This window comes from Alligator mississippiensis, chromosome 12 (assembly GCF_030867095.1).
Source record: "Alligator mississippiensis isolate rAllMis1 chromosome 12, rAllMis1, whole genome shotgun sequence".
Taxonomy (NCBI): Eukaryota; Metazoa; Chordata; order Crocodylia; family Alligatoridae; genus Alligator; species Alligator mississippiensis.
Window position 1 is genome coordinate 15677550 of NC_081835.1, and position 24017 is coordinate 15701566.

Consider the following 24017-nt stretch of genomic DNA (forward strand, 5'->3'; position numbering starts at 1 on the left):
ATATAGGGCAAATTCAGGTTCTGGGAACCATGGTTCCATTCTTGAAACCATGGCTATATTCTGTGCTGGAGGAATGGTCTCCCTATCCCCCATCACCACTTTGCAGCTCCACTCCAGCCCCTTTGCACCACCCATGTTAGAGCTACTGCATCTGGAATAATTGGGGATTCTGTGTTGCCCTTCTGTCACCCCAAGCACTGCCTTGCTTGCTAGACATGTAGAAGTAATGTAGAGACCACCTTCCTGATGTCCAAGGGAGTAGAAGAAGCCTTGTGGACTCTCTGGCTGCAGTCTCTCAACCCTTGATGGAGTGGACAGTAGGGAATACAAGATAAAAAAAATCCCCTGCTTCAGAAGGTTATTCCCAGGGACAAAATGAAACTCCCTCTGCCATGTAACTATTGGGTACATGGTAGAGATGTTTAAGAATCAAATAGGATAACAAATGTGATAGGGATAACTGAAATCTAATAATTTAAAGTAAAGAATGGGCAGCAAAACTAAATATTCTATACAAAAACAGGATATTTTAAGAAAATAATCTTAGAAATCAAATAGAAGAGAAAGAAAATATCATAGATATGCAGAATTTCTTCTAAAGAAAAGCTTCAGGGAATTATTTGCTATTCCCCATATATACCTTGGTTTTCAAAAGTCTGAGTTGTCAGTTTTAATACTCTTCAGCATATGCAGCTTGTCAAACTTTTAAAGGGTTGTAATTGTTTCAGTCTTTTTTATGGTCTCAGAAACTAGTTAACTGTTCTAACTTAGAAATAAGAAAAATAGAAAAAGAAAGCAGGCTCACACCAGTTTCAATTAAACTGCAAAGATTTACAGGCTTAATCTTGCTTCTTCCCCTGCTTAAAACAAAACCTGTCTACTTAAATAAATAAGCAAAGGAGGTCTTCTTCACTCTTTCATCTGAGCCTCACAAAGATAAATCTAATAATATTCTTAAATATTTATCTTGGGTTTTTTCTCTATACATTTATCATCCACTGCTTACACTATTGTTTAAAGGACAGACAATAACTACCTATACGTGTCTTCTGGATAGGTTTTTTGAACATAGTCCTGTAGCTCCATCTGCGCCTTCTCCTGGAATTTTTCTATCTGACTTGAACTGGTTAGACCAGGGTGATCTAAAGAAAGAAAACATTTCCAAATTTCAAAATGTAAAATTCAGCAACTAGGTACTTGCAAAGAATCTTTTATTTTATTCAAGTATCCTCATGCGTTAGGGCACTTGCAGAAAGGAGTACCTCATTGCATCTCCAGAAGTCATTCTGAGATGATGACTATACATTATTTTAACAAACTTTATTAGAAAAGTTATTTAATGATTTATTTGCAAAGTAAGAGTGATTTCTGTTATCTTGCATGTACACGTTTATCAGCTAATAACACCATTTTTGTTATGAATTGTGTGTTATATACAAAGGCATTTTCCATTAGTGAAAAGGTAGATACTGTTACGGTAGAACCCTGATTCTTTTCATGGTTAGGTTCCTGACCCCCCTGGCAATGATGAAGCTTTCTGAAACAGCAAGATGTCATATACAGCTGCAGGAAACCACTGTGTGGAACCACAGGGGTGTGTCAGCTGGTGGCTGCCACTTTGATTTCAATGACACCACATCTCCAGTCAGCTGCATAGGACTGCAGCTGTGCTCTGGCTAAGCAGAAAAGCACCACCCTTTGAAGTACAAGCCACAGCAAACAGCTGAGTAGTTCATTCTTAATTCAAAAAAACAGCTGAGACCTGAACAGCTTGAGAAAGACATGGGCATGGAAAGCCTGGGTTTGACAGTACTCTACCCTCTGCTCGCTGCTGTTCTGTAGTATAAATACTTGGCCCAAACTTAATTTCTGGCTCCACGATGAAAAAGCTTGCTTTTTTTTCCTGCAGCTGGCTGTGCCAATAAAAGTGGGAACATCACTTCTGAGTGCACAGCAGGCATCAGTGGATCCAGTCAGGGAGTTAGTTGCCAAATGACTTGTCTGCTCATTCAAAACAGATTTCTTTCTGCTGTACGAAATTATTTGACGGAGTGACCAGTCACTAGGGTTTCTCTCAACAGGCTGCTTTACCAGCTTTTATCCATTTGCCTTATGTCTCAATTCCACCTGCCTTCAGCTCCTCACTGAGTAGTCAAATGAACAGAAGGATAACAATGTCTGACTATGCCTGAATTCCTTTAGTGATGGGATTACTGGGCCACAAGAGTCCTGCTTCCTTTGGCTCTCCATTAACAGGGCCTGAAGCAAACATACACTCCCAGAATATCTTTATGGAGCTCAGATGGGGTGGTCCTCTTACAGTAAAACTTGTGGCACCATGAGAAAAACCTTAAAGGAGCAGTTGAAGACACCAGAATCATCCAATTAAAACAGATTTTATTATGAAATGACAGAGAAAAATCATATTAAAACAAGAGAAGGACACCTCTAGTCTGAAAACTTAGTAAAATTCAGTTAAGTAGCTTACACTTAGTCACAATGAAAATTAAACAACTTACGTTTCTAAGAGAAAGCTTCTGTCTCTCCTTGACTGTCAACAGTTTTAGTATCCCAGGAACATGTTTCTCTTCCTGACCCCGCCTACTCTTTTATCTTCTTTTAATAATTAGTGTTCTTTCTATGTTTCAGTCATTTGCTCCTGTGCCATTAACTTTTTGATGAATGGAGGGATGTAGCCTATTTGCCTTTAGTTTATTGGAAGACGCACACAAACTATAGTAACTCTGCAGCTCACATTTGCATCTTTCACCTCCATTCTGTGACTGTTGTAATAAAAGAAGTCAACAGTGAAATCAGTTCCTTTCAGCTACCTACTGTCATAGGATATCTTTCCTATAATCACATTTACCATCTATTCTATTTCCTATGACATAAATTATTGAAAATTCATAAACATCTGTAAAATCTGTCCCCTCCCAATGCTCACAGGACCCAATCCCATGGGACAGCAATGTAGAGCTAGCTATACCACTTTCATGCTCCTCTGTGATTCCCTTATCTCAAGGCAATCCCTTTCTGGCCTTTTCATTTCTGTATGTATAAACCATGTTGATTTACTGAAGCCCTAAATTGATTAGATTTGTTGCACAAGAAATGTTATTTTTAAAGAGGCGTTTGTTTCTGATCAAGCTTTATGGTACTATCAGGTTTCTGAAGAGCAACTTCACAGAACAGTGTCTTCATCACTGGACATTGGATTCTGTTTATAAATGTCCTAGTGCTAAAAGATTCACTTTTGTAAGTTCAGAATTTAAACTGCAGTGAGAAACATATGCGAACGTCATTAAAATGGTTGTCAAACACCTTACCAGGGCTAAAGAGGACTATAGCTTTAAGGTATGCATACTCATATCCATCAATATCAAGCTTGGCCATGCTGTTACAGAACTCCTGAAGTTTCCAGATGTGTTCCATGACTTGTTTTATTCTGTCTCCAGAAAGCTTATCTAGAAATAGACATTACATGCATTCTTAAGAGAGCTCAAATGCGTTTGAATCATTAAACAAACTCAGATCCATGCCCCTATTGAAACAGATCACAAGAAATATGAAACTAGAGCCAAACTCTAAATTGCACAACACTTTTTTAACCACATACAAGTATTTTGTGGATAACTGATGCCTGTGGAAGTAAGCATTCACTAAGCCAGAATCAAGTATACTAGTGGCAAACAGAAGGGAAGCTTTGTCACATAGTTCTGCCAATACATTCTGACCTTCAACATCTATGTTAGTCTGGTGATGGACCTGAGCAGAGACAAAACATACAGTGATCTGTGTTGGAACAAGGGTAAACCTGTGGAAGACTTGGTGCATACTACCATTTTTTTTTAAATATGTGACTCAATCAGGATCTCGCTGACTCTAGAAGTGAAAGGCCAGTGTAATAATGACTGTGTCACTTTTTCCATTATCTCTGCCTTTCAAATTAACCGGTGGAAAGTATCCTTTTTTCCCCTTACAGAGGAAAATTAACTTAGTAACACACAGGTCTATCCCTCTGCCTTTGAGATTACTGCAGCCTTTGTATCGATGTCCTTTCTTTCTTAAAATGTTGATTCAAAAAGTCCTACACCATTACAAATTTTCCAAAGTTCAACTAAGCTTTAGCTGAGCCCTAAGAGAAGGGAAGAAAGGACTACTACTTTGGTAAGAAAATAAATTCCTACCCCTTTTTTTGTCCTTAATGCGTATTTGTGGACTGGTCAAAGCAATACAAAAGTCAGAGCCATGGAATTATATCATTACAAATCTCAAGACCCATAATTACCATAAATGCACTTCAGAGATAAATCAGATCAAGACACCCACACTTTCTTTCCTAATAAAAGGAGCATATTAAAAAAAAAAAATCCATGCATGGTCTCTGTAACTTAAATATTTTATCTTTATCTGTACTGTCAATGTTGCATATGCTTGCTTAGACCCATGTGCGTTGTTGCATGTTTTATGTAATTTCAGGGTGGATAAAAAAAATCAATGATTTAAAAACAATTTGAAAAAAAAAATCTATTTTTTATTTAAATCAGATTTTTTGATTTAATCGTTTTTTTGTTTAGATGCGTTTAAAAAAACACCTCACATAAAGATAGTTTTAATTTAAAGCTCAAAGAGATCATCTTGGAATAGGGATTATATCTTCTAATTATATACTATTTGAGACAATACATTCATGTAACCTTTTTACAAGTTTTATAAATAGGTTTTATAAATAGGTCACAGGCCATGGACTATATTAGGAGCCCAATCTTATGGGGTTCACAGAGGCTCCTCTACAGATTAATAAATATTAAAGAAAGCCACTCTATCCAATGAGAGTGTGCTCAGTCTAGAAGATCCCACTAAGCATCTCTCTGATGCTTTGTTTCAGTTCTCAAACTGGATTTGTGTCTTCAGAGATCATAGAGGTGTAGGTTGTAGCCATGTTGGTCTAAGGATATAGGCAGACAAGGTTCTCTGGGTAAATCTGATATCTTTTATTAGACCAACTCAAATGGTTGGAAAAATTCTTCTTGGCAACCTTTCGGGTATAAATACCCTTGGTCAGGCTGAGGAAGCATCTGCGGTTGGTTTGTGCTCTTCCTGAGTGGAATGAATAGTAAAGAAGCCAGAGGCTAGTATCAGCTACCAGCTTCTTGTTTCTTTACTTCTCATTCCATCCAGGAAGAGCACACACGAACTGCAGATGCTTCCTCAGCCTGACCAAGGGTATTCATACCCAAAAGCTTGCTAAGAAGAATTTTTTTCCAGAAATCATAGGCAGACAAGGTTCTTTGGGTAGATATGATATCTTTTACTAGACCAACTAAATATTTGGAAAAATTGTACTTTGCAAGCTTTTGGGCACAAATGCCCTTCTTCAGGTATAGGGAGTGTTTGTTGTCTCCAGAAATAACATCCTTGTTAACAGCAGATGAGCGATAACAGGCTTGATTACCCACCCATCAGCCCTGTTGTGTCCCTGCAAGTTTGTGTACACACAGTCAAGTCCTTACCTTTCTCTAAAAGTGCAAGGTTTCAAGAAATTAAATGAATAAAGGATATCCAACAACAAGAATGCATTTTTGTAGAAAACAATTATTAAATTGAGGCTTCCCGAGTAGTGATTTAAATCATGATTTAAAACAATTTGATTTAAAATCAAATCCACCCTGTGTCGTTTAGGATTACTTTATGTAAATAAGCATTAGTATGAGATAAATCAGTGTAGGTGTCATGTGTGTGCAATAACCAATGCAAACAGACTATTACCTACCTTTTGTTACCTCGTGGTAAGGCACTATAATAATTAGGGGTCTGCTTAACTCATGGTGAGACAAAGCAATTTTTGCGGCTTGGTCATGGCATAGAGAGCCAATTTTGTAGGCATTTCCCAACGGCCCTGCCCTTCACCACTGATTGGCAGAGAGGCATATACCATACAATTTAATAGCAAATTCAGCGGAAAGTAAATTATATCATACAATTTATCGTATTATAAATCAAAATCTTTAAATCTAAATTTAAATATATTTAAATACAGACTTATGTACCATATTAACTGTAACTTCTATCATCACAATTTATTATATGTAGAGTTCCACAAAAAGTTTAGAAATATTAATTAATGCTAACCTTAATAGAAATATTTTCATTTCACTGACTGGTACCTTCATTTAGTCTATATCACTAGCAGACAGTAACTCTCAGGCACATGATATATGGCTGCAGTGACTGTTGTGTTGTCTTTGTATTGCGGTAAGCATTGGAACAACACTCTGGAAAAGTGTATTATACTGGGCTTTTTTTTTAGGTTGATTTTGCAGGTAACTGTGGCCAATGCAGTATTTCCTGGCGATTGTGGCCAATGCCATTTTTGTGGTGTCTGCAAAAACTGCGAAACTGAAAATTAAGTAGATCCCCTAGTAATAATGCCTACTGTAGCAGGTACCCCAGGATAAGGGTTAGCTGTCTATTCTTGATCCTGGTTGACAACAATTCACCAGCATCAATGTGTTGTGATGTGTCCTTGGTTTCACAGCTAGGAATAACATGAGTCAAATCTTCTCAGTGTTAATCCAAAATTATGGGGCTATAAACCGAAGAGGTCCAGAGCATACAGGGACTAATTCCTCAGGGTGAGGAATGGTAATGGATCTACCCTGTGGCTGGAGTAGCCCCTGCAACTGCTATGATATCTAGCCCTTGGGGATGGTAACCTGGGGATCTGCCAGTCCTGTCATTCCCTCATTCCCAAACTTCACTCCTTTGGATTGCAGAAACTAGAGGCCCCACTTTATGTGGGATGCAGGACATGCAAGGTCCCTTTCATGGCCCTTTACAGATTGATTGTCTCACTGTGGAAGCAGAATGCTAACCAGTTCTGCAAAAATCTAGAACTCTTGGTTCAGAAATGATACCTTTTATCAGACCAACTGAGAAATTGCAAAAAAAATCTATCTTTTTTTTGTTGTTGCAATTTCTCAGTTGGTCTAATAAAAGGTATCATTTCTGAAAGAGGTCTAGATCTTTGCATTTTTTTTGTCTCAGACCAGCACGGCTACCAAATACATCCCTGAACCAGTTCTGCTGTACTTATTTCCAGACAAAACAAATGGACATAAGAAAAACAGCAGCCACTGTGTAAGAATGCTGTTCCCACAGAAATCACATTAGACATTTTTACATGTGCTTCTGATGCGGCATTGGGTGCTTTTAAAAGCAAGCTGCACTAATTAAAAGTGCCCCGCACCACATCAGGAGCACATGTATCAGCAGTGCAGAGTACCTTCATGCTGAGAAAATGGCAGCGGTCACTTTGAATTAAAGCACAAACGTGTTGTAGTTTAAAGTGCACTGCTGCCATTTTTTCAGTGTGGAGGTACGCTGCACCACTGATATTCATAATGCTGGAGCACACCAGTTTACATACTCCAGCAGCCTGGATTGATCGAGTCTGCTCTGATGCGTTGGATTTCCAGCACGTTGGAGCAGGTTCCTTGCATGTGTGTAAGTGCCCATTTCTTCCTGAAATCTTTTACGTATACTATAGTTACCAAAAACACCCACCACGGTTAGAACTCAGGTAGGTTGGATTACAGAAAATACTTGGCAATAAATATTGACAAAGGCGAATCCTACTCCTGGTGCAGAACTTATTCCAAGCTAATGGGCTTTCTGGGAACAGATGAAGGGGTTAGGAGAGAAATCCCGCCAGCTAGCTGCAGAGGTAGCAAAATTATGTCAGGGCTGCAACTGCAGTTTCAAGGCTTCAGAAAACCTTTGCCAGTCCTATGCCCCTCCCTTGAGATAAGACAGGAAAGGGGAAAGAGAACATCTAATAATCAGTCACTGATCCTGTGGCCCAGCTTTCCCACCATTCCCAAAAAACACAGGGGTGATCTGGGAGCCGACAGACAGAACACAGAGTGTGCCCCCCTCTGTCTAATGCCAAAATGCTGCCCCTTTGTGAGTTGCCCTCTCACAAGTGGTGGAATTGAGCCAGTTCCACTGTATCTAAAGCCTCTCCACAACTACAGAACAAACCTTCTAGGGCAACATATGATTATGAGTAAGGGTAAAACACTTGGGGTTTGCCAATCGCTAACTGTGCCTCTTTCTTACACTCGACTTGAATCAAATAACGATTTCACGGTTTGTGTGTATTCAGTTCTGTGCATATTTTTAAGATGAATTTATCTGTGTACTTCCCTCCTGGTACTAAACTTTGTTACCTACATGGCCATAGGTGGTCTTCTGTAATCTGCTGGCTATGGGTACACCTACTTCTGTCACTGCAAGCAAAGATACGCTGTGCTTTCAGACTTCAAATTGTCCTTATTGATTTTTTCCTTCTGACAAAATGATTTTCTGCATTTATAAAAAAATATTACCCAAATCAATCATACTGATCTACATTATCCTCCCAGTAAAAAAGCCTGCTGTACTGGATCATCCTCCATTCTAGAGATAAAAATCAGTGGGACAATACAGAATCAAAAAACCTATATCTTCTTGAAGATGTATTATTTTCAGTGTCAGATGTAACTTCACAATACAATAATTCTTTATTAGCAGTAAATATTTATATCATGGGAATGCCCAAAGACATCATATCTGCAGTCGTAGTTTTGCTGTGATAGTTGACTACTGTTTGAAAAGTGTAACTATAACCTGGAAGTATTGGCGAGGGGGAGGATGAGTCAAGAATGGTTCATCACCTGTAGCAATTGAAATTCTTGGATGGGAGGAAAGCTTCTGTGAGTTAATTATATAATTATTCCTCTGAATGTTGCTGGGCTAAGAGGGTTTCAACCCAAATCCAGAGAAATCTGCTGGATACAGGGGACCATCTGTTCTGAAAGCCCAGGTCACCAAACATCAATGGTCTTTTACACCCAGCTCCTTGCTCTGTTTCTGTTCTGCCAGGAACAGCCCAGGGGAAGTCTTCCTTGAAAATTCCCATAAAGGGTACTCCATACAAAAGTTAACTCAACTTCAGAAAGCACTAGCTCTTCTGTAGATTTCCAGTTGAGTAGAGTGCAGGAGGAGAAAGAGAAAGTTTGTTTCCTTCCCAGCTTTATCTCCACTGTATGCCTTTGACTGTGGAGATCACTTTGGGAGATCAGGCCTACAAGGCAGTTGACCCCCACATCCTGCACAAGAAGGGGCTAGTTGTATGAGGAAGGTTCTGAGCTTGAAGCCTGGGGGAACTGTAGCCCACTCTGCCTGTTGTATAGGGTCAACTTTAAGACATGCTGTCTCTGCCATGCACTTAACATGCAAGTAACAAGTACCTAACAGTTCTCCTGATCTACCACATACCTTCTTGTATGCTGTTCTGAAGGTGGTTGACAATAGCTGCTAGGATAGTAGACAGACTCATCACCTGTGCACACTGTGCAAGGCCTAACGTGAATAGCTCATTCCAGCAGGCGCGTACAAGGCTCGTGTTACAGTCCTGCCTATAAAAATACAAAGTATAACAATTCTAACAGGTATTAAAATCATGTTGGTATTATCCTAAACACACATAAATTTATTATGATATTAGATGAGAGAGATTTTGAGCACCCCAATAATAGGCAGATAGTAGAAAACTATGGGAATTAAAAAAAAGAGTAACAAGAGTGACTAGGGCTGGATGGAGAGTTCATTATATGTTTTCTGTAAAATGGAGTTCTTCCTAGTTAAAGTTGCCTACTTCTATGTATAAAAACCAGTAACTTGCTTTTGATTCAACATTATATCACAGGGACCACTAAAAATTAAAATATCATGACCCTCACTATCATTGCCACCTTGTTTTACTGTTCTTCATTATGAAGAGGACTATTACATAGTCTGCATAGAATCATAGAAGTAGGGTCGGAAAGGACCTTGTAGATCTTCAGGCCCGACCCCCTGCCTGGGCAGGAGGAAGACTGGGCTCAAATGACCTCAGCCAGGTAGGCATCAAGCCTCTTCTTAAAGACCCCAGGGTAGGAGCCAGCACCACTTCCCTTGGAAGTCGGTTCCAGATCCTAGCCACCCTGACTGTGAAGTAGTTCCAACGGATGTCTAATCTAAACCTACTCTCCAACAACTTGTGGCCGTTATTCCTTGTTATCCTGGGGGTCGCTAGGGGAAACAAGGTCTCCCCCAAACCCTTCTGGTCCCCCCTAGTGAGTTTATAGACAGTCACCAGGTCCCCCAGGTCCCCATACATTTTAAACAATTCATTATAGATTAATTAAATAATTTAATCTTTTATAAACCAATAGAGTCAGAAAAAGTTCCGCTCAATACTTAAGTAATCACTCAGTAGAGAAATATGTATTTACCCAAGTGCTTGAAAAGCGGGAATGGATCTAGCCCAGTGCATGGAGAGGAAAAGCAGTCGTGATGCTGATTCACAGATGTAGTGTACATTGAGGTACTCTGGCATTGGACTAGGCATTGTTAGCTGTAGAGAAACAGAAGTACAGTAGAGTCTGCACGATTCAGACACAAACTGGTTGTTATTATCAAAGAAATAAATTTAAGTAAAAACATGCAAATAGTATTCAGAATATTTCACTGTAAATTGCCATTTGTTATGCAGTTAAGCAAGTAAAAACTCACAAATAACTCATTAACAATGGCAAGAAGTGCAAGCTTTAGGGATGTGTGAAAGTAGAAATAATATGGAAACCCAATGGGATGATTACTTTAAAAGGACATTAGTATTAATTCAGCAAGAATTACCCCTGACTTCTCATTGCTGCATAGGCCATTATTAGCTTTACAATACCTTGGAACCAATGGGAATTGCACTGTAAACTTCTTAAAATGACAAGTAATATAAAATCTGCATGATTCTGGAAATCCATGCCATAAGAAATTGTAAAAGCACAACAGGCAGTAAAGTACACTGACCTAAAGGTTTTGAATACACAGAGACTGCTTATCTCAATATTTTATTATTTTTATATCTCTAAACACAATGCACTTTGATAGCAGCAGGAAAGAACATCCTTATTAGTTTCTCCCACACAGCAATAAGATATTGCTGTTCAAATTCACTTGAAGATACTGCAGCTTCAAACTGTAAGCCCCTACTGCAATTCCATTAAAACAGTTCCTCAAAATCACCCAAAAAATCACTATAATCTGAAACAAATGGCCCAAATTTCTACATCCTTGATATGAAGCAGTTTAAAATAAGTTTTAGTAACAAATAAAACAAATTAGTTACACACATATATTAATATTAAAATACTTATTAACTGCATAGTAAATATAAATTTTAATATTTATTAACATTAATAAGTAAGTTTTAGTAACAAATAAAACAAATTAGTTACAAACATATATTAATGTTAACATTCTTATTAACCGCATAGTATTAATATTAATATTAACTGCATAGTATATAAAATCCAAACCTAAAATGACAACAACCTTCCATGTAGGAAAGTTCTCAGTGAAAACTGACATGTTTAGTACACTGTTCAAGGGAAATATGAAAATATTTTACTATACCCTTTAGAGCAAGGGTAAAATAAAATGACGGAAGAAAGTTCTTCTAAAATCATTCCAGGCTACATTTTTGCTTCAGGTGGTATTTCAGGAAGTACGTACCTTAAATGTGACATGTGTATCTGTTAGTAGGGGTCCTTCCACTTCAATAATTGGCGTTGACTGATCTCTGCTGATTACATGAATATTCCCTCCTCCTGCAGAATCCATCCCATCTGCCAAGTTCTGGGCTGTTGTGCCATCTGTGGTGTTAAGTGCTTTAGCCAAAGTATCAAATGCCCTGCAAAAAGAAGAATAACCTATACAGATGACCAGGGCCAGATGTAATCCTGTTCCCTAACACTACTCCCGACTCCTCTCTCACAACCAGAGCTCAGGTTTACAGAAGACCCAAGTCCATTCCATGCTAGTGCCAATAATACAGTATTTCATAGTTATCCTGCTGTTGGTTAAGGATATTTATTTCTTAGAACCAACAGTTAAAAAAAAGAGAGAGTATAGAGTTGGAATCAAAAGAAGCTGTAGTGTGCTCAGTACTGCTGAAAAATCAGGTCACGAATTTAAAAACCTAAATAAAGATAACCTAACTCTAGGCTTCTACTTTATAAATCTTGTCTTGGCAGCCTACTTGGTTTTCCAAGATTTTTAGAGTAGGAGTCTAAAGTTTGGTTGTCTTTATTTAGGGTCTTAAATTTGTGGGATTGGGCAGTTTTGAAATCCCAGGTTTTTCCTGTTTAAAGTTTCCATGTTACCACTATGTGTCTTCATGTTTTGAAAGTCAAGCAACCTTACTTCTTTTTGGTTTTAAAAGATAAATAAGAGGGATCTAGAGAATAACTAGAGAGATGGGTAGGGACCTACCAAATTCATGGCAGAAGTGGGGTGCACTTTAGTGGAGGGGCCCCGCTTGCAGCTTGGAGGCGAAAACTGTGGTTTTAAATATGGTGTCATTTTTGCTTCCTGGCACTGATTGGCTGAGGGGTGCCGGACGGCACTGCTGTTTGCTGCTGACTGGCAGGGAGGCCAAAACAGCACCATGTTTAAAACTGTGGTTTCGGCCTCCCTGCTGTTTAGGAGGGAGCAGCGGGATTCTCCACTAATCAGCAGCAAGGGTGGGGTAGGCAAGGTGTGTGTTGGGGAACATGCAAGGTTAAAGGAGCCACCATGCACTGTACTTCCACCGTGAATTCGGTAGGAACCTAGAGATGGGGTTCCAGAGTAAAGGTTGCTAATCTCAGGTTAATCCCACATTACAAACCGTCATTATCAACCTCTTCTCAGTGTAAAAGCAGGAGTAACATTGCAGGAAACATTAAAGTTCAGGGCTCAGCTTCATGACAGCTGTGTTGGAGTAGTTTGTATAGCATGAGCCTGTGCTGTACTTGACACAAGGCCTGGAACTAGCATTTCTTTACATTCATGAACATTAAACTCTGAGACCTAAAATAGCACCAAAGTGTTATTGAAACTCAACCTCTTTCAAGGAAAGACATTTTTACCCAAACCAGTGAACCATTACATACTGAGCGTAGAATCTGGTTCTATTTTGTTATGCTGTGTTTAAAGTAAACAGGACAAAGTTCCTACAGGAAAGAGAAGAGTTCTGCGGGGGAGTCTGGGAGGAGTCTGCTAATGACAGCAGCCAAACATGGGCCACTTATACAGCAAGTCAAAATAAGGAAGTTTCCATATTGCTGATGAGGTAGCATCATGATGCACTAGTTCAGGGGTCAGCAACTCCCCCTGCATGTGTGCCGACCATGGCTCCCAGCAGGTGGTTGGGAGACTGCAAGCCCTGCTGGGAGCAGCCCAGGCACCATGGCTGGCAGCAGCTATCCCAGAGCCAGGGCCACCTGCTGCCTCCCCGCCCTGGCTCCAATGGGTGCAGTGCCAGCACCTGCTGCCTTCCTGGAGCCTGGGGCCAGGAGACAGCTGGGGCTCTGGAGGGCCCAGGGGAGGGCAGCAGGGCCGGGAGCACAATGTGTGCAATCCAGAGTGGCAGCGCACAGAGGGGCCACACAGGGAAGCTGCCTGCTGCTGCAAGCTCTGCGCTGCCCGAGCCACACTTCCCCTGTGTTCACAGGAGCAGTGTGGGCAGCACGCAGGGTTGTGCCCCTTGCTGCTGTCCCCGCCTGCAGGGAAAGTGTGGCCAGGGCAGCAGGGAGCTCAAAGTGGCAGGCAGCTTTCTGTGCTCCCCACTGTGCCCTGCTGCGCCGGGTTCCAACACTGCTCTGAAGAAGCAGCGGCGAGGGCAGCACAGCGGAGAGCAATGCCTGTATCTGCTGCCTCCCCGGAGCCCGAGGCCGGGTCTGTGAGGCAACTGGGGCCGGGGCAGGGGCCAGGAGGCAGCAGCTGTTTGCAGCTGGCCCAAGTTCTGGGTAGCTGCTGATAACCACAGAGCCTGGGCTGGGGGGCAGGGGCTCTGGGTGGGCGGGGCAACAGGGAACAAGCAGGGCATCCTGCCATGTACCCCCTGCCCTCGTTTTGTTTTTCTGTCATAACGGCACTCCAGCACCTTCCAAGGTAGACATTGTTTTTTTCCGGCACTTGGGTCAAAAATGTTGCCTACCCCATGCTAGTTCAATGAATAGGGATAATTGAAGACAATATAGAGGGTGGCTTCTAAATCAGCTGCCATTGCAAGTTCATACCTAGTGATCTCACTTGCAGATTGATCCTCTGGCTGGATTTCAGAAGTGTCCCCATTATTAAGTGACTCACTGAGGTTGGCAAGGGAAGTTACAACATTTGCCAGTGTTCCTAAAGCACCCTGGCTTGTCTCAGCCTACAAAGAAAGAAACCGTTTTAGCGGATCAAAATTCTAGGTGAAATGCTGTACGTAATACATCTTCCCATAATTTTTAAAATCTCTTTATTTCCTTCTCTTATTACCCTGTACTTTTTCATTTCTCCTGAAAATTCACAGAAAACAGTGACCCACATTTGGTTATGGATAGGGATGTACCCAAATCAGGTGTGTCCAGATAAGCATGGACATTTGTTTCTCTGGGGACAGTTAGCAGTGCCACACCTTGTGCGCTGCTACTTCTCTCTGGGGAGTGCCTGTGTCCCACATGCTCTGGTGCACAGCAGGTTAGCCAGGGTGAAGTAGGGGAGGATGGGGCCAACAACTGTGCTGGCCCCAGCAGCCTTAACTGGAATCCCTGGGGCCTACTGGGGCTACAGCCATGGCAGGAAGCCTGGACAGCAACTGGCGTGTGACTCTAGCCAGCCAGGCTTCAGTTTTGGGCGGCATGCATTGCTGCCATGTGTGCTGCCCTGCTTTTTCACAGTGTGGGGTTTTCTGACCCTGACGTGGATTTTTTTGACCAAAGGTAGCAATGTGGGGAACGCCTGCATGTGCAGTGCATAGTGCCACAGGCAGATCTGCAGCGTAACATATCAAATGTCTGCGCTTGTCTGGATGCGACCATTGAAGAGGCAGGAGTTGGGTTTTGCAGGCAGATTGCAGGGCTGGCTGTCATTTTTGTGGGTTTATCATGGTGCCCTCCCAATGCCTCTGATTGGCTCAGAGGCCCCGGTGGCCCTGCCCCTCTCTGCTGACTGGCCAAAAGAACTATCTGTTGTGTGGTTCCACCCCTCATGCTGATTGGCCAAGAGGCTTCGCACAACAGCCAGCCCTCTAAGCCAACCAGCAGTGAGGGTCAGGGTGGTTCTACCTGCTCGCGCCAGCGGTCCTCCCCCACACCCTCCTTCAGCAGACTGTGTGGCCGGGCCACAGAAGTCATGAGGACCACTGCCCCCACTGTTGAGCCTGCATTTTATTTTACTATGTTTTTTCCCCCATGAATTTTGCGGACGTAGCCGACAATCCCTGATTTTGTTATTTCCATGAAATCTGCAAAAATCACAAATTCAGTAGGTCTCTAGTTAGGGGTGATATTTAAGTTTCTGAAACCTTCAATCCTTATTCTTGGTGAGATTTGGCATGGTGAACAAGTTACAGCTATTGACCTAAATACAGGCATGCTACTGCCTGCCAAGAAAAGACAGTACTCTTCAATCAGCTAATTTAATGATGGAAAAGACTTTCTGAACTTATCTATCATAAACCACAGAAATAATTCTAGTAAAATATATCACGTAAATATAAAATATATCTAGTAAATATATATCATGATCTCAGTCTACTTGCTACAGAGAGAGAGAAGCAATCTTCATTACACCTGCTTCCTTAGGGCAAGAATCAATGGGTAGACCCCAAAGTCAGCTCAACTAGCACTGTCCTTTCCTCAGCACAAGAAGGTATTTATTGTGCTTCCCTTGATGCTGTGGGGGTCTCTCCTAACCCTGATGGCTGAGATTTGGAACTTCTGCGACAGCTGAGGGTAAGAAAAATTTGTGTCCAACGTCCAGCCAAAATAATTTATTAAACAAAAATATGGGTTTTGTAATGAAGAAAAAGGAGTCTTACCTTGGTGTCTGCAGCTAAGAGGACAGTACCGTCATCCCGTATCAAAGGCTGTTGAATATTCACAAGCATTCCTGGATCAAGAAGACCTGCTGACCTGTTCAGAATCATATACGATCTAACAATGAATAACATTGTGTATGAACTACAAATATATATATTTCCTGAACAGGAAAATCAATTGAGTTTTTGTAATAGGGGCTCTGCCCCGTTACTGAGAGAGGGAGGGAACCCAGGGCCCGCTGGCCAACTTAGTCCCTTGAACAGACTAAATAGCAAAAAGGGGCCTTAAATAAAATGGCTGCCCACCCCAGGTGCAGGTGGTGATTGGCAGGCCTGGGGCAGAAGTAGATGGTCAAAGGCTCATAAGCCCAGGGTTCGACCCAGACAAGGCAGTCTTCCTGTAGAAACTGCAGGAGGCAGAGCTCCAGGGAGAAGCCAGTCTGGACTGCCTAAAGAGAAAGGACCCTGTGCCCCAGAAGGGTGGAAGAAACCCTGTGCTGTGAGCAACAAGAAATAAGTGCCTTGAACTTCTGTGTTTGTGCTACTGCAGGGTGACATTGACCCTGACAGAGGAGCTTGTGTTTTGTGATGCTTTATTTTGGGAGTGGATACTCATGCTTTTGATTTACATCTAAACTGGAGGGCCAGGGGTGGCTGCAAAGGGAGGATTTGAGGCCACTAGGTGCTGCAAGGGCACCCTACAAAGACACAGAACACCCCAGGGCCTGAAGCTTGGTGGGCCATGTGAAGCAGAAACCCAACCATTTTGGAGTGAGGACTGCTGCATGCCAGAAGAATGAATACCTGGCAGCAAAGACTGAGAGGGTGCAAGTCCAGAGCCTGTGAGAGGTGTGATCAGGAGACCCATACCCAAAGGGGCAAACTGGGGTCCATAAGCCTAGGATTCTGGTGCGGTTGACCTCACACAAAAGAAACCCAGTTAGACTAATGTAGTGTAGGCCAAGGCTGAATGAGGTCTCAGCCCCAGCAAGGACCTATCCCAAAATCCAGTCCTGCCTCCTAGGGACAGCCTCCCTATGAATTGTAACATCAAGGTGTAGCAGGAGAGCTAATATAATTCTGCTACAAAAAGCTGATTTTATGCTGATTTTACTCTCATTTACATTGGTTTCTTCTGGCACTTTGACAGAATAAGCCATTATTAGCTACACAAATTTGCTTGGCTAACTTAAGCCTTGTTCTTCCTTTTACTAAGTCCCTCTTCTAATGTTCCAAAGTCCGCTTTTGCCAAACTTAACTTTGTGCCTTTTGTAAAGTGCTTTGGAGTCAGTAGTATATTTATAGAAGCATATGTCTGCATAATACAATATAGATGAATAATGCATGATAGGTTGGGGCCCTCAGGGAATTTATAGTCCAGAGGCCTGACACTGAGACTGTACACTCCCTGAGGCAGGGACTTACCTTGCATTATACATCAATGTTATGTCATTCAGACCTAAGGTTCTACACAAACAACATATAATTCCTGTATGGTTACTAACCACAATGTGGTTTATGGGGTGTAAGAGATAGGTAACAAGAAAATATCAAAGAAACACATGCATTTGACTTTGCATATGTATCAAATAAACACAATGATTTAACAGCAAATTTTCAAAGGGGTTCCCACTCCAGCCTCCAAAATTAGACACCTTTTTTGTTTAAAGTAAGTTTACAGGAAGATCAGGTTTTCAGACTCTTGAGACATTCAAATTATTTGTACAATTATCTGCACCTAAATATTTTTGTTGTGGGCCACAAAATCCCATATATAAAGAATAAATCCTAAAACTGAACTACCTTTCAAAATAAGCTGGATTCTTGTTTTCTACCTGCCTGTTTATTTTAAAGTGCCCATCAGTATGATATCCCTGTGAATTTCTGTGCCCAGTTACATGGAGACAATTGTATGGAAACAAATGAGCCAAAGAACATTGCCAATTCTGGGAAAAGGGTAGTTACAATTCTAGGTTTTAATAAGAGACCATATATTTTGTACGAGCTACTGCTTCCATTGGACACTTCCCCACAGGCAGGGGCGTGTGCTTGCAGTGGCACAAATAGCAGTGGCACAAATTATTTGCTGCTGTGTGCCCCATTGCATGCCACTCCATGTGCACTTTGACATGCAGCGAACTGTCCTGCCAGCACCTGGGGTGGCCCCAGCAATACTTCCTGATGCCCTGGTGCAGCGGGGCACAGATCCGGCAGCACAGAGCCTGGCTAGCAGCTAGAGCATTGCTCTGGACTGCCAGTCCTCTGCTTGTTCCGGCGCACACTACAAATGCATGTGCTGTGCTGCTTTTTTCCCTTGAGTTGTTGTTTTGTTGGGGTTTGTTGTTGGGTTTTTTTTTGCTGCCAGGATTTTCCAGTGACAAATTTTGACCCTGTGCTGAAAATCTGCAGTGGGGTGCATGTTTTCATGTTCCAGGCATGTGGTCTATGGCACTGCAAAGAGGTTTGTGGCACTACAAACTGCACACATGTGCATGTCTGGATGCACCCAATAACTGCGTCCAGACTAGTGCAGACATTTGCCTCCCTGGGGACAACTAGCAGCAGCACACCTTGTATCACTGCTACTTGTCCCTGGGGAACACCTATGCCATGAGCCCTCTGGAGTTACCCTGGGTGATGTAGGCGAGGTTGGGGCCAGCAACTGTGGCCCTTACCTAGGGTCTCGGGTGCCAGGGAACCTGTAGCTGTGTTGCTCCTGCAGCTGAGAGCCTGGTTCCAGCTGGCCAGGCTCCAGTTTTATGGCACACACTGCCTACATGTGCATCACCCCACTTTTTTCTGCGCAGGTTTTTTTGACCCTGGGATCTCCTGGAATAAAACCCCCACCCCTGCACTGCAAGGTGTGGGGGTTGGGGGAAGGGCTTCTGCAGCACTAAATACTGCTTGGCAATGCTTATCTGGACATGGCCATTGAGTCATTTGCCACTGTCTCCAAAAGGGAAACTAAGTCCATTATTTGCTAATTGGAATTCACAAGAGCTTCACTCTGAGCTTTAAAAAGATTAATTGCACAAACACTTACCGTGTCCCATCTTTATCTGCCACAAATGTTGGAGTTGCTATTAGAGGGCTTCTTAAGTCTTTCCTAATGTAGATTTTTTCAGTTGAGGCTGCACAGTTGGTTGGTTTCTCCCGTTGCACATCAAAAGGTTTTCTTTCACTCTGAACCGCTACAATAGAATAGAAACAGATTTGAAAGGAAATAATTCATCTATTTTTTTTTAAATGTGTTAATACCTAATGTGGGATTTCAGCATGTATTGGCTCAGTTCAAGTAAACGCAATACTGGAAATTCTGTAAGATGGCTAAAGGGACCTAGGTCCTGTTCTTGCACTACAGCTCAGCATGATGGCACTTAAGTGGCACTCAGAAGATGATGGCACTTAAGTGGTCTACTGAGCCAGAATCATAGTTTTCTACCACACTGTATTTAACTATGTAAAGCATTCTGGAAGATGAATTCTCATACTATATTTTTCAGGAAATAATATATAGATTTAGAGCAAACAGTATTTCTCAAACATTTTATTAAAAACTACCTAATAAAATGAAATGAAAACTGAAAGCAGACCAGTTCAGCTGAGAAATTTTGCACTGCCGCCTGGAAGATGACAAATGCTTCTAAGTCACAGTGGATTTGTAAGTGATTTCTAAATAATGCATTATTTTCAGCCAATTAAGGAACAGGGCTAGTGGGCTCCTAAATACATTTCTCCAGGATTAAAAAAGGCCTCTAGTCCTCAAGTAGAGGAAAACACACTTTTTCTTAAAAATGACATGGATGATCAGAAACATTTATATAACAATTTTAAAAGTGTAGTGTATGCTTTCAATATTGGGATACCACCACTGAATGGACTAGCAACCAGGAACTCTTACCTCTAATTTTCTGTATGGCTTTGTGCAAGCCATTTAATATTAGGATGCTTCAGTTTCTCACTTACAATTTGGTGAAAATAATCAAGCTGACAAGAGTTTTAAGAATTAGCTAATGTCTGTAAAGCACTTTAAAAATGTGAAGTGCTAAACTGGTGGGATAATAAAAGCTCTGGCCTGAAAATGCCTCTTCATTTGCATGCAAGGGAATATTTCTGATGTATTAGAATTAGGTTTTTTCATGGAATGGTTAGCGTAGGTGCTGAAAATGTTTACAGCAATCTCTGCATTCATTACCTGGAGTATGTGACATCACACTGGGTACTGAATACTCACATTCCATTTTCATGCCCATCTCTAGGCATTTCTTAAGCCTACAAAACTGGCAACGATTCCGATGGTGTTTATTGATGATACAATCCTGGTTGCTACGACAACTGTAGGTCAAGTTCTTCCTGACACTCCTTTTAAAGAAACCTTTGCATCCCTCACAACTGACAGCACCATAGTGACGACCTAAAGGAAAACAGAATGAACGTACAAGTCTTTTATCCCAAGAAAATGATTTATATTTTTAATGTCAACATCTTATTCTATGCAGGTGAAGTATTTTGGCAAATTGCACAGTAGATTTCTTCAGTGACAACAGTATTCCAGTCTAATGTCACAGAGATTATTTTTGCAAAAGCCCCTTCAGGTTTAGTCTGTTTCCTTTAAAGGGTTTCCATAATGGCAATCCCCAACCTAGTCAAGGCTTCATGTACTAAACTGCATGCAATATAATGTAGGACCTCTGACTCACACTGCACACGATGAAGAGTGCTCACCAAATGAGCTATTCAAAAATTTATTTTCTCCTCATCATTCAATATGTACATAATTTACTATCATCCATACCTTGAGTAAAGAATTACTGATGTTCTAATAGGTTAGTTCCTTAGCATTTTATTATTTTATGTATTAGATTTATATGCCACCCTTCCCAACAAAGGTTCAGGCCTACATTAAGACAGAATAATATATAAAAGCAAATGGGAAGCAGCACCCCTCAAGTGCTTTCACAAAAATGCCAGATGCCAATGGCAACACATTACTGCTTAGCTACCCCACAAACTTTAATTAATTTGCCTTTACATCACTCCCATGAGGTGATGCTGTATTACTGTTCCCATTTTACAAATTAGGGGACTGAGACACATTTATGTCAGAAGTGTACACTAATTTTAGATGACAGAAGTGTACACTAATTTTAGATGACCAGCCTGAAATGTCTGAAGCAGTCCCCCAAGCCTTGGAAATTTCAGGTCAGATGGTTACAATATGAAAAAGTTATACATGACTGAAAATAAGGGCTTATAATGGAAACGTCAGAGAAGTTTAAATATAGATTTGTTCCCTGCATGCCTAAAATAATCCTTCTTGCTTTAGGGCACAAACTAGCCTTTAACTGATATAAAGTTAAAGATTCAACCCCATGGCCTATTTATTCTATTATGAAAGTTCTTGGACCTTCCTGTGAAGCAAATGGGCACTGTGAAAGACTGAAAAACTGAACTAGATAGACCAGTGATCTGCTATGTCAGTTCCTAAGCTTTAGTATTACTAGGGGTTGAGTAGGCTCCCCAAAACAAATCCATGAACTCAAACTAGCCATGAAAATGAAAGCAAACTTATATCCCTCACCCTGTACTCCTGTTAACAGGTAGAAAGTAAAAGTTATGCTGTCAATATCAGCAAGCAGGCTACTACTGGACCAAGCAGAGTTTAACTAAGAGGATGCTGAGTACAGCTTGTTCCAGTTGTGGTCCATATGTTATGTCACTTGATTGTTCAGAGCAATAATCAAACATAATGAAATTCTGTGAAGTATACAAGCAACTGTTGGCAATTGCCAGTACACTTCATCTTTGCCCTAATTTCTCAACACATTTTATGTCACAAAAGTATATTTGCTTACCTGATGCTTTATCTCCACAGACCACACAATACTCTACCACCTGGGGCCGCTGAACATCAGTTTTACCCAACAAACGTTCCACTGAAGCAGAGTCTGTCACTATCTAAAACAAAATGCCAGAACAAAAAATAGGACTGTGCTAGTGATACCAAGTTGGGTAGCATTATCTATAAAGGGCAATGTTATAACACAGGTATAATACAAAGGAAGAACTGGATGTTCTTACAGGTGACAGTAATGGGAATACAATAAAAGAAAACAGTCTAAAGTGGAAGGCCATCAATTTAGGAGCTGCTTAAAGTTTCTGATATAAACTGGAAAACCATTAGTTGGGCATTGGAATGACCTGAATTCTTAAGATGACTATGAATAATTCATGTTATACAGGTACAAAAAAGGCAAAGGCAATCCTGAGATGTATCGGTACCAATAAAAGGAAAATCGACATTATTGGCAATCAGCTTTTTTTGGCTGATGTGGCCAGTAATGTTGATGATAAGTACCGTGTGCATGTGTGCAGATGCAGCAATCATGCAGCCAGCCTGGCAGCTTGGAGAGCAGCATCCAGCTGGTAAGTCTGTTGGGGTGAAGGGGCAAAGGGGAGGGAAGTGGAGTGGGGGGGGCAGATTGAGGCCCCCATAGTGAGGGAGGGAGTGGGGCTGGGGCAGGAGCAGGCACTGCCCACCTGGGGTGGGGTGTGGGGTGGAGCCACAAGTGGCTCATCTGGGGGGATGTGGGGAGGAGGGAAGCAGCTCCCACTGCTGCGTGTACCCCTGGGGAAGGCACAAGGGGTTTGTACTCCCTGGATCCGTGCACAGGGCAAGGGCAGGTTGGAGCCGGGGTGGTGCTGGGCTTTTCCTGGTGTGGGGGGGAGGGGGAGGGTTGGGCTGTGTTCAGGGTGAGTGGCAGCAGCACTGGGACTGGGGCTACAGGGTGGGGTCCCATAGCTGCCCCCCCAATGCTGCTGCCACATGCCCTGAGTACAGTCCCACCCCTGCCAGGAAGAGTTTGGTGTCGCCCCTGGCCCCAGCCCACAGTGGCAGCCCATCCTCACCCTGCACACAGATCCAGGGGGCACATGCCCCCTATGCCTGCTGCGGGGTGTGCGCAGCAGCAGGAGCTGCTCCCCCATCCTCCCTGCATCCCAAGATGAGCTGCTTGCAACTCTATCCTGTGCCCCGCCCTGCCCCAGTGGGGCAGCACCTGCCCCAGCCCCCCTCTTCCCTCACTGTGGGGACCTCAATCTGCCTCCCCACCTCCCTTCCTTCCCCCTGCCCCTCCCCACCACAGACTTACCAGCTGGACTCTGCTCTCCAAGCTGTCAGGCTGCAATATTGGCAATTGGATCAATATCGGCCAATATGGTACGTTAATAATCAGCCATCGGTATCAGCCCAAAAAATCTTTATTGGTAAACCCCTAATCAGGTGAAATTTTTGCAGTACAGATATAGAAGAAGAATGACACTGTACAAGGCAGTGGTGAGGCCTCATCTGGAAAACTAGATATACAGTTTTGATGACCTACTTTCAAGATACTGAAGCAGGTGCATAAAAGAGCTATTAAGAGTACAAGAGAAATGCAAAACCTATATAACAAGAGGAGATTGAAAGAATTTGGCTTGTTTAGCTTAGCAGTATGAATGCTGTGAAGAGAGATAATTTATTTCTATAAATACTTTGGGGCATAAACAGCAAGGAGAGGTATTTAAACCTAAGAACAACATTAACATAAGAATAAATGGGTATAATCTGGCCATGACTAAATTTAGGTTGAGAAGAGAAGAAAGTTTCTAACCATCAAGAGCAGAAAACACTGGAGCAACCTTCCTGTTGCAGTGGGGGGCACAACAAAGTCCAAGTTTTTAGATAAAACTTGTTAAGTTTATGAGATGTGGCTACTTTATAATAGAAAATATTGCACTTAATGAACCAGGAGATCCCTTCCTCTCCTGTTTCATATGTTCCTATTTAACAACTACAGCTGTTTTAATATATTACATTGAGTCAAACAATAAAGAATTGTTTGGCTTAGTACTGCTAATTCCTTGTACTGTCAAAGTTTCCCAACTAAATTTAAATTTAAGGGCCTGTGCATTAATTACCATGAGGTAAAAAGTATTTATCATGCATCAACTGGTTGTGAAAAGTGCCTGTGTGCAAACTCAAAACATATGGTAGATGAAAGGTAGTCCACAGCACACTGGCCTTCAGTGAATGAAGGAAAAG

The 24017-nt window shown here is 41.8% G+C and overlaps 1 protein-coding gene across 5 annotated transcripts in view; it reads right to left on the reverse strand.

Moving 5' to 3' along the window:
* NR2C2 (nuclear receptor subfamily 2 group C member 2) overlaps positions 1-24017 on the reverse strand; it is a 78823-nt gene that overhangs the window by 11528 nt on the left and 43278 nt on the right. For 2 of the 5 annotated variants that reach the window (XM_059716018.1, XM_059716016.1), the window contains 10 exons: positions 21790-21892; positions 20169-20348; positions 18978-19125; positions 15935-16049; positions 14151-14284; positions 11602-11779; positions 10323-10444; positions 9325-9464; positions 3330-3467; positions 1037-1142 (listed from right to left, as the gene is read on the reverse strand). In XM_059716018.1, coding sequence (XP_059572001.1) covers positions 1037-1142; positions 3330-3467; positions 9325-9464; positions 10323-10444; positions 11602-11779; positions 14151-14284; positions 15935-16049; positions 18978-19125; positions 20169-20348; positions 21790-21892 — 1364 coding nt within the window. Of the gene's footprint in view, positions 1-1036; positions 1143-2519; positions 3468-9324; positions 9465-10322; positions 10445-11601; positions 11780-14150; positions 14285-15934; positions 16050-18977; positions 19126-20168; positions 20349-21789; positions 21893-24017 lie in introns of those variants that run through there. The other 3 variants (XR_009456105.1, XM_059716017.1, XR_009456104.1) reach the window with 3 other exon arrangements.